We start from the raw sequence: 18,878 nt of genomic DNA on the forward strand, positions 1-18,878 counted from the left end.
GAATATTGCGCTTTGGGATAACTTTATTATGAGAGCAGGAATAGGGAAATCAGAAAATGCCAAGACAGTGAGGCCAAAACGTATGTTGTTCACATGACGCAATATGTCCAAGCAGCATAACCCTGAGGAGGGAAAACTCACAGATGGACCTTCTCTGCCCCAAATATAGGATGTCATGGGTTCACCATTGTGTACAACTGTTGGAGTTGTGGCTCCTTTAGTCTTACCTAATATGACATGCCTGTTTTAGTAAGTTCTTGTATTCCTGATAAAAATATCAATTCTGGACTACCTTTCCTAAGAACACTATATTTTACAATCGCCTTGATACGGCCCCTGGAAATGTATGAATATATTCACAATTGGTCATTACCAATCCCTTTTCAATAGGTTTTTTCCCTACTCAGTCTAAAGGTTCTTGCGGACGACCGATTTTCTTGTATGAGTGTTATTCTTGATTGTCTTGGATAGTACTCCTAGCAGGGGCGGACCTACCGCCGTGCAACCGGTTCATTGAACGGGGCCCCAGGGAAGAGGGGGCCTCTCCAGCCTCCTGCACCCACATGGCTAAATTATTCAATTAAAATTAGCCAAGTGGAGCTCTGCAAGGAGAAGAGGAGAGCAGTGCTGCAGGAGGCGGCAGAGTGAGGGATGAGGTCAGTAGCGTAGCTATGGGGGGGGCAGCTATGGGCCCCCGAGAAGCTGGGGGGGGCCCGGGTGCCAGCAGTGGGCCCAAACCCACTTCACAGCCAGCAATGTCTTCCTGGGCTATTCTGTGCGCACAGGACCTGTGATGAGGTCACAGAAGGGCCAGAGTCAGTGGTCACATGATCAGGGGCTTCAGTGGCTGCAGGGCTCTGCTGTGCTGGTTGTCATGGTGCACTGCTGGATGAGGTAAAGTTTATGTGTGGGGTCAGGAGGGGTTTACAGGGTGGATGTAGCACAGCTGTGTGTGTATGAGGTGTACAGAGCGGAGCTGTGGTTGTAGAAGGTGTACGAAGCAGAGATATGCATGTATGAGGTGTACGGAGGAGCAGAGCTGTGTGTGTATGTTGTGAGCGGAGCCGTGTGTGTGTACAAGGTGTATGGAGCGGAGCCGTGTGTGTGTACGGGGTGTACGGAGTGGAGCCGTGTGTGTACGAGGTGTACGGAGCGGAGCCATGTGTGCAAGGTGTACGGAGCGGAGCCGTGTGTGCAAGGTGTACGGAGCGGAGCCGTATGTGTACGAGGTGTATGGAGCGGAGCCGTGTGTGTACGGGGTGTGCGGAGCTGCATCTGTACAAGGTGTACAGAGCGGAGCCAGGTGTGTACAAGGTGTACGGAGCGGAGCCGCGTGTGTACAGCATGTACGGAGCAGAGCTGCATGTGTACAAGGTGTACGGAGTAGAGCGCGTGTATACAAGGTGCACGGAGCACAGCTGCGTGTGTACAAGCCGGTGAACGGAGCAGAGCTGCGAGTGTACAAGGTGCACAGAGCGCAGCTGTGTGTGTACAAGGTGCACGGAGCACAGCTGCGTGTGTACAAGGTGCACGGAGCAGAGCTGCGTGTGTACAAGGTGTACGGAGCGGAGCCGTGTGTATAGGGGGTATCACGTGCAGTAATAGGGACACATACGGCAGCAGCGGCTCAGCATTGCGGTATCAGTTGCAGTAATAGGGGCATATACGGCAGCAGCGGCTCAGTATTGGGGTATCAAGTGCAGTAATAGGGACACATACGGCAGCAGCGGCTCAGTATTGGGGTATCAGGTGTAGTAATAGGGACACATACGGCAGCAGCAGCTCAGTATTGGGGAATCAGGTGCAGTAATAGGGACACATACGGCAGCAGCGGCTCAGTATTGGGATATCAGGTGCAGTAATAGAGGCACATACGGCAGCAGCGGCTCAGTATTGGGGCATCAGGTGCAGTAATAGGGACACATACGGCAGCAGCGGCTCTGTATTGGGGTATCAGGTGTAGTAATAGGGACACATACAGCAGCAGCGGCTCAGTATTGAGATATCAAGTGCAATAATAGGGACACATACGGCAGCAGCGGCTCAGTATTGGGGAATCAGGTGCAGTAATAGGGACACATACGGCAGCAGCGGCTCAGTATTGCGGAATCAGGTGCAGTAATAGGGACACATACGGCAGCAGCGGCTCAGCATTGGCGTATTGGGTGTAGTAATAGGGACACATACGGCAGCAGCGGCTCAGTATTGGGGAATCAGGTGCAGTAATAGGGACACACGGCAGCAGCGGCTCAGTATTGGGGAATCAGGTGCAGTAATAGGGACACATGGCAACAACGGTTCAGTATTGGGGTATCAGGTGCAGTAATAGGGACACATACGGCAGCAGCGGCTCAGTATTGAGGTGTCAGGTGCAGTAATAGGGACACATACGGCAGCAGCGGCTCAGTATCGGGGTATCAGGTGCAGTAATAGGGACACATACGGCAGCAGCGGCTCATCATTGGGGTATCAGCAGGATGAGGGGTTTGTGTAGGTTGGGGATAGATGGTGATAGGGCTGGAATATGAGAAATGAAAGGTGTCGTTGTTGTATTCTCTGAAGCAGAGTCGTGGCTGGAGAAGTTGTCATGTCGGTCTGGGCCAGATGGAAAAGACATGAAAAGTGAATGATTCCATCACAAAGATCGTCAGCGGTAAGACACCAACTAAAACAGTGCAGTAATCACATGTTTTGTAGGACTGGTATTTACCACTGACCATATGGCGGTAATATCAATATTGGTCTTTATATAGGGATTATTTTCAGTATAGCGCAGTCATCTCCTACATCCACTATTAGGGGGCGTCACCGAGTTTTAATCAAAGTTAACTAGTTAGGGGCCCACTCAGAAGTTTTGCCCCCCCTGAACCAAAACCCTAGCTACGCCTCTGGCTGAGGTGATGATATCAGATCAGCGGCCAGCGTCAGTGCTGCGCTGCCGCTGTGGGGGAGGAGAGGAGGAGACAGACACAGACTGACTGTCACTCACTGTGCCTGTGGTGCCAGCCGGACGGTGGCTGCAGTGCAGCCGCAGGTCAGTGTGTGATGTGTCTGTCTGTGTCTGAGTCACTCACTTGTGCCGTGCCCCTGCCCATATGCTGCAGCAGCTCAGGAATGTGCGGACACTGGACAGTGTGGAATGGATGGATCCTGTTGGTCTGGCCTGCGCTGCCTGTTCCAGGTAAGAGTACTAACAGAGCAGAGCAGGACTGAGGGACTGGGACCAAGGCGCAGGCATGATTTTGGGGGGCTCCTGGGGTGGGGGAAAAGTTGAACTGAACATGGCAGGCATGATTTTGGGGGGCTTCGTCCTGGGGAAGAACTGAAGCATGATGGCCCCTGGCTGCTCATGAATGGGGGGGCCCCTGGCCTGGGGAGAAGGGAAGCATGGCCTTGGCTGCTCATGAATGGGGGGGCCCCTGGCCTGGGGAGAAGCATGGCCTGGCTGCTCATGAATGGGGAGGGCCCTGGCCTGGGGAGAAGCATGGCCTGGCTGCTCATGAATGGGGGGGGCCCTGGCCTGGGGAGAAGCATGGCCTGGCTGCTCATGAATGGGGGGGCCCCTGGCCTGGGGAGAAGCATGGCCTGGCTGCACATGAATGGGGGGGCCCCTGGCCTGGGGAGAAGCATGGCCTGGCTGCTCATGAATGGGGGGGCCCTGGCCTGGGGAGAAGCATGGCCTTGACTGCTCATGAATGGGGGGCCCCTGGGGGAGATGCTTGGCTGCTCATGAATGGGGCGGGCTCATGGGGGGGAGAAGAAACATGAATCGGGTGGCCCAAATAGGGGGAGAAGCAGCATATGGTATACAGCCCAGCATAGCCTTCAGTTAATACATACAGCCCAGAGCAGCATCCAAATAACATATACAGTTGTGGCCAAAAGTATTGACACCCCTGCAATTCTGTCAGATAATACTCAGTTTCTTCCTGAAAATGATTGCAAACACAAATTCTTTGTTATTATTATGTTTATTTAATTTGCCTTAAATGAAAAAACACAAAAAGAATTGTCCTAAAGCCAAATTGGATATAATTCCACACCAAACATAACAAAGAGGGTGGACAAAAGTATTGGCACTGTTCGAAAAATCATGTGATTTGTGTAATTAACAGCACCTGTAACTTACCTGTGGCACCTAACAGGTGTTGGCAATAACTAAATCACACTTGCAGCCAGTTGACATGGATTAAAGTTGACTCAACCTCTGTCCTGTGTCCTTGTGTGTACCACATTGAGCATGAAGAAAAGAAAGAAGACCAAAGAACTGTCTGAGGACTTGAGAAACCAAATTGTGAGGAAGCATGAGCAATCTCAAGGCTACAAGTCCATCTCCAAAGACCTGAATGTTCCTGTGTCTACCGTGCGCAGTGTCATCAAGAAGTTTAAAGCCCATGGCACTGTGGCTAACCTCCCTAGATGTAGACGGAAAAGAAAAATTGACAAGAGATTTCAACGCAAGGTTGTGCGGATGTTGGATAAAGAACCTCGACTAACATCCAAACAAGATCAAGCTGCCCTGCAGTCCGTGGGTACAACAGTGTCAACCCATACTATCCGTCGGCATCTGAATCAAAAGGGACTGTATGGTAGGAGACCCAGGAAGACCCCACTTCTTACCCCGATACATAAAAATGCCAGGCTAGAGTTTGCTAAAACTTACCTGAAAAAGCCTAAAACGTTTTGGAAGAATGTTCTCTGGTCAGATGAGACAAAAGTAGAGCTTTTTGGGCAAAGGCATCAACATAGAGTTTACAGGAGAAAAAAAGAGGCATTCAAAGAAAAGAATACGGTCCCTACAGTCAAACATGGTGGAGGTTCCCTGATGTTTTGGGGTTGCTTTGCTGCCTCTGGCACTGGACTGCTTGACCGTGTGCATGGCATTATGAAATCTGAAGACTACCAACAAATATTGCAGCATAATGTAGGGCCCAGTGTGAGAAAGCTGGGTCTCCCTCAGAGGTCATGGGTCTTCCAGCAGGACAATGACCTAAAACACACTTCAAAAAGCACTAGAAAATGGTTTGAGAGAAAGCACTGGAGACTTCTAAGGTGGCCAGCAATGAGTCCAGACCTGAATCCCATAGAACACCTGTGGAGAGATCTAAAAATGGCAGTTTGGAGAAGGCACCCTTCTAATATCAGGGACCTGGAGCAGTTAGCCAAAAAAGAATGGTCTAAAATTCCAGCAGAGCATTGTAAGAAACTCATTGATGGTTACCGGAAGCGGTTGGTCGCAGTTGTTTTGGTTAAAGGTTGTGCAACCAAGTATTAGGCTGAGGGTGCCAATACTTTTGTCTGGCCCATTTTTGGAGTTTTGTGTGAAATGATCAATGTTTTGCTTTTTGCTTCATTCTCTTTTGTGTTTTTTTCATTTAAGACAAATTAAATGAAGATAATAATACCAAAGAATTTGTGTTTGCAATCATTTTCAGGAAGAAACTGAGTATTATCTGACAGAATTGCAGGGGTGTCAATACTTTTGGCCACAACTGTATATGTTATTTGGATGCTGCTCTGGGCTGTATGTATTAACTGAAGGCTATGCTGGGCTGTATACCATATTTTATTTGGAGGCTGTGCTGGGCTGTATATATTAACAACTAGAGGCAATGCTGGGCTAGTGGGCTATATACGTTATTTGGAGGCTGTGCTGGCCCTTATATATAATTTGGAGGCTGCATCTGGCAAATAATAAATACAGCCCAGCAGCACTCTACAGATATTATATCCAGCCCTACATAGCCTCAATATTAGATATACAGTACATTTACGGTTAGGAAAATCCGCAGCAAAAATTGACATGGTATAGATTTTCCCGCTCTAAAAAATGCAGCATATCCGCTGTATATTTTAGTGGCACCATGTAACGCGGATCTAGCACAACTGCACTTGCCGCAGCCGGCCGCAAGCCCAGTAGAGAATGAATGGGGCGTGCCGGATTGGTGCCACAAGTCGCCCGTTAGGCGGCAGAGGTGCGGAAGTCTGCCGGATCTGCTGCTAGTAGGGGGGGCCCAAAAATTTCTTGCACAGGGGCCCACTACAGTCTGTCTGCCCCTGACTCGTAGCTATGATATTCTTGTACATGTCAAATTTTTCCCTTGGACCTAGCGGTCCACAGGTAAAGAAAACAGAGACATGTCTGATTTTGAGCTGAGCGTCAGATTAAAAAATAGCCAATGGAAGTCTATGTGTTACTGCACTCAGATGAATGGACTGAGAGTGGAGAAACATTTTTTTTTTGTCTTTCCACATCAGAGAAAAACTGATGCCATTCTGATTAAAATTTGATCAGAATAGCCGAGCTGGATTTCCGGGATGTGAAGACATCGGTGGTGTGAACTTACCCTAATACTATCACTATTTATTGGACAACTAGATGGTGGCCCGATTCTAACGCATCGGGTATTCTAGAATTTTTGACCCATAAGCTGGAGCCACCGCCATCAGGGACTTATCTACAGCATTCTGTAATGCTGTAGATAAGCCCCCGATGTAACCTGAAAGATAAGAAAACACGTTAGAGTATACTCACCAGTGGGCGGGGGCGAGTGCGGTGGGTGTCGTGGTCCGGCGCCTCCTATCTTCATACGATGAGGTCCTCCTCCTTGATTCTCCCTCAGCTCCTGCGCACACGTACTTTATCTGCCGTGTTGAGGGCAGAGTAAAGTACTGCAGTGCGCAGGCATCGGGACAGGTCAGAGAGGTCCGGCGCCTGCGCACTGCAGTACTCTGCTCTGCCCTCAACACGGCAGATAAAGTACGGGTGCGCAGGAGCCGAGGGAGAATCAAGGAGGAGGACCTCATCGTATGAAGATGGGAGGCGCCGGATGGGACTGCGACACCCATCGGACCGGACCGAACGCCGGGGTTAGTATAATCTAACTCCTTTTTCTTATCTTTCATGTTTCATGGGGGGTTATCTACAGTATTACAGAATGCTGTAGATAAGCCCCTGATGGCGGTGGATCTCCCGACAGTAGCGGCGGCGTGCGTCGTACGAATTCCGCGCTAATTCACTGCCAGACTGCGCCTGTCAATGGTCGCGGCCAGCCAGGCGCCACCAATCAGCGATGCGGGATTTCCGTTACAGACAGACAGAATTAGATGATTATATAATAGATGTCATTGCATGCAAAACCATGCCTAACTGATGAGAAATGGTAACACCAGGAACAGAATAATACAGATTTCTAAGAAAAGATGCTCCAGCATTGCTATTTCATAGAGAATGTAAGTATTTCTTATAATAGACATTTGAGGAGAGCTCAAGGTTTGAGTAAAATGCAAAACATCACTTCTTCCCATCTGTTACAGCAAAGCGATTGTGAAATTACAAAAATAATAACTTCATGTATAAAGGGTTAATATATTTAGATACCTGGTGGGACTCCGTCTGTGACCCAGGATTCTTGTAATTTCATCTTCTCTTGACTTTCGTAAGGACCAAATAATAGTCCGTCACGCTCCTGGCGCAAGTAATATGAGCCTTCGAGGTCTCTAAGAACCGGAAGCTCCTTCTTCAAGGCTTTCACTTCAGGAACTGTCCCAGTAACGACATACTGATGGTGCACAGGAATAAGAGGATGTTCAAGTCCTATCAACTTCCCAACTTCTCGAGCCCAAAATCCTAGAAGATAAATTAATTTTATGTTCATGGACGCCAGAAGATTAAATTAGTTCATTAAATCAAGAGTGACAGAGGTCATTTTGGATTCTGAATAAAGAATTTTGTAATGTTCGGATCATTTTTTCCACCACTTCGTTTTAATGGGGTATTTCAGACTCAATCTCCGGATCAGTGGGAATCCCACAGTCTGACCCCAAGCCAGAGGAATAATTATGGTGGGTGAGGGGCTGCAGTCACAACTTGGTCTTCCAATCTAGAGAACCCAAAAGGTCTCTTTGGTCAATCTGAAAAGATTTCTACTATTAGGAAGGTATGATATGGTGGCCCTGTTGGAAATTTTAATTGTGACCCATTAGCTTCAAGTCACACCACAGACCCCATAGATCAGCAAGTTATTCCTCAACCTGTGAATATGTGATAACGTGCCCAGTTGGGAATAAGTTGTGCTATTACTATTATAGACATTTCTGACGTATGTACAGGACTTGCTATAAATGTATGATCCGGGAACCTTCACCTATCTCCATGACAGAGGTCTCCATGTATAGAATAAATGAAGTGGCTAAGAGTATGCAAAACTTACTCCATTTATTTCTTTAAAAACTACAAAAACAAAAAAGCAGTACCATAATTTAATTCCCCACCTAGATGCTGTATCTGTTAAGGCCCCCATAAACACTTGATACAGTTTTGTCAAACCCACTGAATTTGGCAGGACTGGACAACCATCTGATATGTATGGACACCCACTTGACTCTCCCCAGACAGATGACGACAGAGGAAGAGAAGAATCCGACAGCTGGAATTGGAACACTTGATCCTGATCCTTTTGTTGTCAGGGGAGATAAGTTGCTGCCAAAATGTGTCTGACGGCGACTTTCTCCTCTCTCCCCATCGAAAACACAATGCGCTTAGTGTAGCTGTACGTTTATAGGTAAGGGGGAGTTGTGAGAGATAGAGGTCAGACAAACATTATCTTGGCAGACAGGTAGCTCATGGATATGGCCAGCTTTAGGGCTCACCTACACTAGCGTATAACACGATTAAGTGCTATATGCGATGTTTTTCTTATGCTGATTCAGCATTTGAAAACAATTCTAGCATGCTGGGCTAAGGACTCTGCAAATCGGAACACGCGCACCATAAAACATCGGTGCAGTCCCATGTACGCGCACAGAGAAGATGTACATCTTCTCCGCACCTATGAGGTGATTCTGTGATGAGACATGTAGATCAGTAGAGCAGACTGTCAGTCATTACATGTCTCACAGTGGTTACACCCCTTTCATTTAAAATAAGCTCTGGAGGCCGATTATCATGGAGATCTATGTCCGGCCCATAGATCCTAACAGTTCATTTACATATTAGGAAAAATGTGGATTTTTCTGGAATAAGATATTGGATGACATATCTCAAGATATCTTTTTTTTAATTTTCTATTACCTACATGTCCATGAAGACGGATTAGGAGGGTTGATTCTACAAATTCCCTTTAGAAATCTCATTAACTACACCCAAGATTTCTCTGTTGTGCACGGTGTGGCATAGTCACCTACGGTAACAAGTATGTGTTCCAGGTTTAGAAGAATTACGTCTATCAAATACCACATAGCAAAAATCATATTTTGCCTTCTGTGGGACAATATTGCTGGATCTGGAACTAATTGCACATTTGGATTTTCTAAAAAAGCAGGAGAACAGCTTGGAGGCAGCCCCATCTAGTTCATTCTGGTTCTGTTATTGGCACAGAGTCGACTTTTCTAAACACGTTGTCTGTTCCAAGTGAGGAAATATGAAGCCAACTCTACTTGGCACCGGGGACACATGGACTAGAATCTGTAGGGCGGTGGGAGGGGATATTTAGGGGTTACATCAGCAAAGTAGAATCTGTTGCTAACATTATACAACTTACTCTGAGGATAGAGTTGGATTATTTTCCCTTGGAACAGATTATTTTACATGGCTTCCAGTACATATACTGTTATTATATCGGTTATAGTCCTTTCAGAATAATGATTTATCAGGGAAGTGATAGTTTTACCAAGAAATTTTATTCCACGAAGCAATGTATATAGCTAGAATATACGAGGGCGAGTCGAAAATTATCCACACTCTGGCGAGTTAATCAAGTTCCAGAAAAGACAAAAATATCATTTTTGACATAATGATTTTCACCACATTTTGTTCATCTGTTCACAGCCTTTCATATTCCCTCTTATAAAAAATAGCTGTGAGCCATGAAAGCACCGCTGTCATTACCGCTTCAGGTCACGTGAATCTTTGTGCTCATAGGGCTTCTTTCAGGGGACCAAACAAGCAATAGTCTGATGGGGCAAGATCTATAGGGAGGATACAGCGGTTATGGATCGCTCTGGCCAAGTGTGCGCTGCTAATCAGAGCCGGGGAGCTGCTCAGAAAGCAAATTCAGGGGGGCATAACAGTCCACCAAGGTCTTGACCAAACCAAGTGGGCATCGAAGCGCCCTCACTTGTATATGGAATATAAAGCCTTTTCAAACTAATTACAACAATGAAGGGCTCGACCTCACTGACGCATAACATGGCGGAGTGCTAGCCGATGATTTATCACATATCACTCAAACCAATGTTATAGTATGGGGGAGTGCAGATTAAAGATTGTTTTCTCATACAGAAACAGCATGAGAAAACAATTGCTGGCGCGGCATGCTGCGTGTGGCTCCGATATTCAGATCACACATACCCATATATGGTCAATTAAAAACACATAAGACATGCACAAAAGTGAACAGGTCGGTAGGACAGTGTTCACACCACCCAAAGACTGAAACACAAAGAAAAAACAAAGTATGTCAAACATGTTTCATATAAGTCTATGGCTGTACTGTGAAACATTGAACTGTACTCGGATGTCACCCAAGTGCGGTCTGACATCTGAGGACACAGAGAATGGAGAAGATGGAAAAATTATAATAATTAAATGATTTAATGTGTCCATCCATTCACAGATGCTCTGTAGCATCTGTAGGTTAGAGGTAGTGGTGGGAGACTTTACCCTACTGGAGCTGGAATTACCGCTTCTGAACTCTCCAGGGCTTTGTTTCCATCAATTCTGGGTGGTTCTTGAAGTATGTTTGGGGCCATTGTCCTGCTGGAAGGTCCATGACCTACTACGATGCAATCTCAGCTTTCTGAACCCAGGCACTACATTGTGACCTACAATACTTTGTGAATCTTCACATTTCAAGGCACCCAGGGCCACAGGCAGCAAAACAAACTCAAAATATCTTTGACTCTCCACCATATTTTACTATAACTACTGTCTTCTTTTATTTGTAGGCCTCATTCCATTTACACAAACAGTAGAATTATGTGCTTTTCCAAAAAAAAAAAAAAAAAACCCACTATCTTGGTCTCATCTGTCCACAAGACACCTGCTGGCCTTCCAACAGTAGAAAGGGCCGCCTGATGGCCCTCTACAAATAAATAGTGATGGCCGCCTGATGGCCCTGAAAAAAATAATGAAAAAGAAGGACTTTCAATGTATCTGATCAGGTCTCATACAACACATGGCCAGATAAGGTATTCAAATGATAACATTACTTTTCCTGTGGAAAGTTTTTTTCACCATTGAAAGCAATGCAAATGTGCAAAAACAACTGCATGTGAACTTAGCCCAAGGTGTGGAGGAGCATTTATGTCCCTCTAATTTATTTTGCCTTATATATGTGTCACCCCTGAGGCTCAGTCGCCACAGAGGTACTGCACCTTCTCCTAAGGTGTAGTGCCCCACCAACTAGGTAAGTTGGGAACTCCTTTCCACATTCCAACACCTGCACCCACACACAGGATAGTTCAGCAATGGACCAGATTGCGGCTCCATGCTTAGAGGATAGCAGAGCACCTTTCGTGGGTCCTTGCTTCGTAACACGAGATGTGCTGGGAGGTGGGTGGAGTTAGGTATAAAAGAGTGGGAAGGTTTAGAATTGGAGTTCCGTTTTGGTTCAGTTTGAGTTCAGTTCAGTTGAGTTTTGTTTGAGTCTGAGAGCAGGCTGACAAGAGGTCAGCCTGAGGGGAGCTCAAGGCGGAGGAAGGCAGTCAGTCAGGCGAGGCTGAGGACTGGTCTTAGTGGAACGAGCTCCCTAGGAAAGGAACAGAAGGAGAGAGAAGTAGAACTGCAACCTAAGCTTCCATAAGAGAGAGAAGGAACAGCGTGGAATGAAGGAGTAGGAGAACAGAGAGGAGTTGTGGGTTGGAAGAGAAACCCTGCCTATAGGTTCTCAGTGCAAGGCCGGGGCCCGGTCCCTGAGGTTGTATGGACACTTATGGTTCTGCAGCAGACACTGGTGGAGTAGTTGGCTGTAAATGCACTACTCCCATCTAAGACTTGGGACACTACAGCAACACAGATAGAGAGCCGGGATCCAGGAGCATCCCTGAGCAGGCTACAGCTGTCTGTCATACAAGTAAGGTTCTACGAACATCTGACAGGAGGAACTTCAGAGTACCACGGTACTGGAGCTCTTCACACTAAAGGCGCAATAGAGGAGTCGTTCAAGAAAGGTACATGTTGGCAGAGTGTTGGAGAGGAGAAGCCTAACTTGCCCGGGAGGTTGATTGAGTCTCTGCCCCAGAGGACACGGCATGGAAGTGGGCACCAGTGGTTACCAAGAACTGTGAGTAAAGCGTTGAAACTGCAAGCCCTGGTGTCCTCCATTCCTTCTTGCGTCCGCCAGCACTGCCACATTCCCTGCGCCGGACACTACACCATCAAGGTGTCCCCACATTTACACTGCCCTGGGACAACAGCCCTGCCTGTGGAGGGCTATACCACCATTGCTGCATCCCACCATCTGTCCCAGAGGATCTGTCTGCAGCATCGGCTTAACATCTCCCTTGCCGAACACCACAGGTGGCGTCACAAACTATTCAATTCCATTAACCACACACCACCATTGACATTGGGCGCCCAGGGCCACGGACCGGGTCACAGCTGCCGTGATACTTTCCCCCTGACACCAGCCCGGTACCGAATACCCCACAGCCCTGGGATGGCGACCCATATACAAGTCATTACACTGGAAAGAATGTTTCTTAACATTTTTCCAGTAAAATCCATTCTATCTTTGGTTTTGTACGTTTTATTCTCAGTCCGTAAAAGTGGTGTAACACTATGAGAACATTGTTCCCAGCAGCTACTTGGGAGTCAGAAATGCTTCCAGGGGTCTTCCCCATGCTGTTCCCATGCCTTTTCAGCGCTGTTTATATCATTTTCAGCAAATTCTAAACCCCCTCCAAATTTGGGGGGCGCGCTGGAAAAATGCTCGAGTTTCCCACTGACTTTCATTTTACTCGTTACTCGCGTCTGGCACCTGAGCGTTAGGATTTGCTCGACTCGAGTAACGCGTACCTGAGCATTTTAGTGTTCGTGCATCACTAGCTATGGGCACTAGTTTCTTTGATGAGGCGTTGAGCCAGGTAACTAGTCCGATTGTCGTATGTGGAGTCGGGAAGGAATTTTCCCCCTAATATGGGCCAATTTTCTTGTGCCTAATGGGGCTTTTGTCTTCCACGGCATCAATATGTTAGGATAAAGGTTAAATGTGATGGACTTGTGTCTACATTCATCCTTAAAAGCTATGAACCTATGCATGACAGAAGCATTTGGTGACATCTTTGACCTTTTGGCTAATAATAGGTTGATGCTCCATTATATGGAATTTGTGGCATGTTGTAGTCCATGAATAGATCTGTGGAGGATGCAGTTTTATTACAAGGCGACAGATGTATCTTTGACTAATCGTTAAAAAGATTCTGAAAATACAAAAATAAATATCTAATTATCTGCCATAATGTGTCAGGCAGAAATTTTTTTTTTTTGCTAATTTTCTTTAGTTTTGTCTGTATAATATGAAGGTTGAAGACAAATCATGTAAATTATTGTCTCACATTTGATAAGATTGAGACATATCAGTAAAAGCTATGAGACTTCAGAAATCTTATGCACCCGCTTGTTTTTCCCCCCTAACTGAATTGTAGAACTGCTGCATTTTTTATATCTGTATCTTATCAATCAGCTTTTTGCACCAACAGAAACAAAATGAGAAAAATTTTGATGAATAAAACTAATTTTATACACATGTACTGAAGATATATGGCACATGTAATGTGCACCCCCCCCCAAAAAAAAAAAAAGCTGCAGCAGGAAAAAAAAAGGAGATACCAGGAGATGTGGTATGCTCCGTACACGGTCAGACACAGACAAATTTTAAAATGAACTTTCGTTCATGGGAAAACCCCTTTAATGTGATCCGTTTCCTCTGCCTGTAAACACATCGCGCATCTGCCGCCGGGATCAGCCGAATGATTCCACACGCATGTTCCGCTGGTGGTACTGCGCAAGAGGCTGCGTGAGTGTGTGAGTCTGAGTCTGTGAATGTGAGTGTGTGAATGTGAGTGTGAATGTGACTGATTGTGAGAGTGTGAATTTGAGTGTGTAAGTGTGAGAGTGTGAATGTGAGTGTGTGGTGTGTTCGGGGTATAGAGTGTGTGTGGGGGGAGGGGGGGGATGGCTTTGATTGTATTACTACAAGATATGTGAATTGTTACATGTATATTGATATCCACTGTTTATTGTTTAAAATCTTTTGAAACCTAAATAAAAATAACTGGTTTAAAAAAAAAAAAAAAAAATAGAGTGTGTGTGGTGCGACGGTGTTCTGCTGGTGGTACCGCGCAATAGGTTGGGACCAGCAGCAGTTTCCATACCGAGACACCCATCACTTGGATGTCCCAATATGTTGGTCTGTGAACTTCTTCCGCTTGGAATTCTGGGATACGGTGACATCTGGACAGAATAAGAAATGAAACATTACAGGGCAATTATATAAATAGATGTATACAGTATATACACACAAATACATCTATCAGTGGCACACACGTGTGTATATGTATTTGTATTGCATATATCTCCTGTAATTCACTTGCCGGCTTCTGTAAAATCAATGCAGGAGCCGACAGAATAGGAGAGATGGATTATATACAGTAAATACACATAGAATAGGTAGATATATACCGTACATATCAGTGACAAATACAATTAGTATAGTGTGTGTGCAAAATACTGAATATGTATTTAATAAATGATTATTTCTTGGAAAAAAAATGTTGTGAAGTCCTCCTATAATTAATAGACAGCAATGGCTATGCAGACAGCTGAGGGCTGATGTTAATAGCCAAAGAAGGGACCATGGATAGTGCCCCCCCTCTAGCTAAAAACATCAGCTCTCAGCCACCCCAGAAAAGTAAAATGACTCAAGGAAAGTGCAATATAAAATCTCCTAAAAATCAGAATTGTGCACCATGGAAAGAATAAAGAAGACAACTCGGGAAAATTAGATGAAGAAAGCGAAGAAACCGAGAACAATGTCCAATAATAAAGATTTTTATTTTATTAGATATCCAACAATATTATATATATATATATATATATATATATATATATATATATATATATATATACACACACACACACGTATATTTAAAATTAATGGTAAGGGGAGGCCAATGCCAAATAAGGGCACAGCCTGGGGACAGCAATAATCACTCAATAAAAAGCACCCACAATAATATCACACAGTATAAAATGAAAGCCAAAAATATATATATTTGAATATATTATATATGTATATATAAAAGCACATATAAAAATTGCTAGTGAGAGTGTAATAAATTTATGTGCAAACATATAATATGTGCAGGCAAGAAAAAGCTGTGAAAAAATATATAAAAACGCAAAAAAATATATAATAACTAAATGTGTATAACCACACAATAAAGTGCAATGTGCAACAATTGTAAACAGGAACCGTGTGCAAAAGGAAAAATTATTTAAAATATATGTGTGAAAGCACAAAACGAGTGCTCAAATAATTTATAGTAAATGAGCTGCCACAATTGAAGTGCAATGTGCCACAATAGTGTAGTAAATCAGAGCCTATAATATACAATAAAAATAATTGTGGACAGTGTAAATACCTTTCAGCTGTTTCTGTCCCCAGGATGTGCCAGCCCCGACGCGCGTTTCGGCGTACCTTCGTCAGGTACGCCGAAACGCGCGTCAGGGCTGGCACATCCTGGGGACAGAAACAGCTGAAAGGTATTTACACTGTCCACAATTATTTTTATTGTATATTATAGGCTCTGATTTACTACACTATTGTGGCACATTACACTTCAATTGTGGCAGCTAATTTACTATAAATTATTTGAGCACTCGTTTTGTGCTTTCACACATATATTTTAAATAATTTTTCCTTTTGCACACGGTTCCTGTTTACAATTGTTGCACATTGCACTTTATTGTGTGGTTATACACATTTAGTTATTATATATTTTTTTGCGTTTTTATATATTTTTTCACAGCTTTTTCTTGCCTGCACATATTATATGTTTGCACATAAATTTATTACACTCTCACTAGCAATTTTTATATGTGCTTTTATATATACATATATAATATATTCAAATATATATATTTTTGGCTTTCATTTTATACTGTGTGATATTATTGTGGGTGCTTTTTATTGAGTGATTATTGCTGTCCCCAGGCTGTGCCCTTATTTGGCATTGGCCTCCCCTTACCATTAATTTTAAATATACATATATATATATATATAATATTGTTGGATATCTAATAAAATAAAAATCTTTATTATTGGACATTGTTCTCGGTTTCTTCGCTTTCTTCACCCCAGAAAAGGCGCATCTCTAAGATGCGCCAATGCTGGCACATTGCCTTGCTCATCCCACTGCCCTGTAGCGATGGCATATGGGGGTAATAGTTGGGGGGGGTGATGTCACCTTTCAGGTGACATCTAGCCCCGAAGTCAGTAATGGAGAGGTGTCAATTAGACGCCCCTATTACTAACCCCATATAGTCAAATTGTAAAGAAAACACATTAAAAAATCCTTTATTTGAAATAAAGACACAGACTCCTTTATTATTCTTAATTAAACCATACTTACAAACACACCTAATCCATGTGAAGCCCTCTTTCTCCTGTAATAAATATATTAAAAAAAAGCAACAATATACCATACCTCTCCATCGTTGTGGCCCACACTGTAATCCACATCTGGGGAATATACAGTTTGCAACCAGGATGGTGCTAAGATGCGACCGCCCCGGCTGCAAACTACTGGTTAATGAATAAGATGCTGCCAGCACAGCCTCAGTGAAGTCTGCGCTCCCTCACAGCCTGAACTGCTATGACCTCTTGAGCGTGGGAAAATGCCAGTTGATTTTCCGACGCTCCAGAGTTCAGCGCGGGCCAGGCTGTGAGGGAGCGCAGCATCAGTGACATCACCGCTATTCACTGAAGCTGTTCTCACAGCTGGGCTGAACTGCTGTGACCTCAGGACCGTGGGAAAATGCCAGGGGTGAGGTCACAGCAGCTCATGCTCAGTGTATTCACAGCTGATCACCATGAGAATGTCTCACAGTGATCAGCTATGAAGACAGTAGCCTCATATGAATTGCTGGCTTTTCAAAGGACTCCGGTGTATAAAAATCAGACAGCACTCGCATGGTGTGATTTTTTTTCTCGCACCCATTGACTTCTATTGCGGGATGTGATCCGATTTCTGATTGCATTCGCAGCTTGCTGCAATTTTTTTCCAGCCTGATCATGATCCGATCCGGAAAAAAAATGCAGATGAACACACAATCATAGATTAACATTGGTCTGAATTCAATACAAATTTTTTTATCGGATTGAATTTGTCCAATTTCAAGTGGGCATGAGCCCTTAGAGTGATATCAAATTGTTGGTTAGATTAAACTGTAATGAGGATAGACAGTTTTTTCTTCTGTAGAAAAATAAGAAATATTTGTTTTGACGTATCAGGAATCCTCAGAGGCCGATTTGGGCAATGTTACTAAGTATTGGATTAATAGGATTGGGATGGGATATTTTTGTTCCCCATTCCTTTGTTGAAGGGGTTATTAAGAATTAACTCTATATAAAGGCACAGGAGTATATGGGATGGACACTAGAGGCCATGACCTCCTGCTCCTCTTGTGACTATCATACTGAGTCTTGACGTCCATCCCCAAATTTCCTCACTGTTATGACAATGAATAGAGCTTTTCCTGTCTGGATTCTGCCAGCTGTTTCAGTTTGTTTTTCATGACATCTTGTATAAGTAAAGCCCCCGTCACACACTGCGATCTCGCTAAGTTTTGTGACGCAACAGCGATCTCACCAGCGAGATCGCTGTGTGTGACAGGTATCAGCGACCGGCCCCCCTGCCGGGTATCGCTGATTGTGCTCGAATGGCCTGGACTTTTTTGGATCGTTGGTCTCCCGCTGGCCAGCACGCATCGCTGCGTGTGGCAGGCGGGAGAGCAGCGATCAGCGAGCTGGACGCTGGTATCCAAGGTAAACAGCGGGTTTCTAAGAGCTAGAAACCCGCTGTTTAGCTTGGTTACCAGCTGTCAGGATCCTAGGACTTTCCGGTCTGTTTTGAATGAACTTTTGCCCTTGGTTAAGATGGAGTTTTCGGTCCTGTCGCATCACTTCCTCTTAGCTGCCCTTAGTTAAGATGGAGTTTTCGTTTACATCACTTCCTCCCCAGCTGCATAAAAACCCGCCCCTAAGCACAAGCAAATCGCTTGAGTATATTGATTCCTGGTGTGCTCCTGCCCTGCCACTCTCCCAGATCTTGTTACTCTGGAACAACCCTGCTTCTTGCTTGAGACTTCACCTCTCTGGACCTCTGGATACCGCTGGACTTCTGGCTACCGTACCCGGTTAGTGTTTGTGCCCACTGAAGGTCCCCTTACTGGATCTCCACCGGACTCATCATACCAGAGGCTCGCTACAATTGGACTTCTGTTTGCTATACTGGTTAGTAGTTGTTACCCGGTGCCCGCTGAACATTATCCTGCTGGACATTTGTTATACTCTGGACTTTGCCTGCAATACCCAGTTATATTCCGTACTCAGTGACTCTTAATAACTTACCATCCTTGCTGAACCTTTTGCTATGTGCTGCTGTATGTCTGTGCTCTGAACCCGTTACGTATTTCCACGTTTGTTGTGCACAATTATATATAAATCACTTGCTTCACTAAGCGTGTCTCTGCTGTCATTGCCCTACGCCATTGAAGTCCTTATACCATACATAAGTATTATATTATACTCAAGCCTCTTTTAGAGGACTTCGCTGGGGCAATGTCAGAGGCACGATTAGATCAGCTATACTCC

General features: G+C 44.8%; 1 protein-coding gene across 2 annotated transcripts in view; it reads right to left on the reverse strand.

The window, feature by feature from the left end:
* Window positions 1–18,878, reverse strand: part of DMGDH (dimethylglycine dehydrogenase) — a 115,063-nt gene that overhangs the window by 60,609 nt on the left and 35,576 nt on the right. For both annotated transcript variants that reach the window (XM_073584154.1, XM_073584156.1), the window contains one exon: window positions 7,382–7,630. In XM_073584154.1, coding sequence (XP_073440255.1) covers window positions 7,382–7,630 — 249 coding nt within the window. The remainder of the gene's footprint in view (window positions 1–7,381; window positions 7,631–18,878) is intronic.

The sequence above is a fragment of the Dendrobates tinctorius genome, unplaced genomic scaffold (assembly GCF_039654945.1).
Source record: "Dendrobates tinctorius isolate UK_male_01 unplaced genomic scaffold, ASM3965494v1 ptg000083l, whole genome shotgun sequence".
NCBI lineage: Eukaryota > Metazoa > Chordata > Amphibia > Anura > Dendrobatidae > Dendrobates > Dendrobates tinctorius.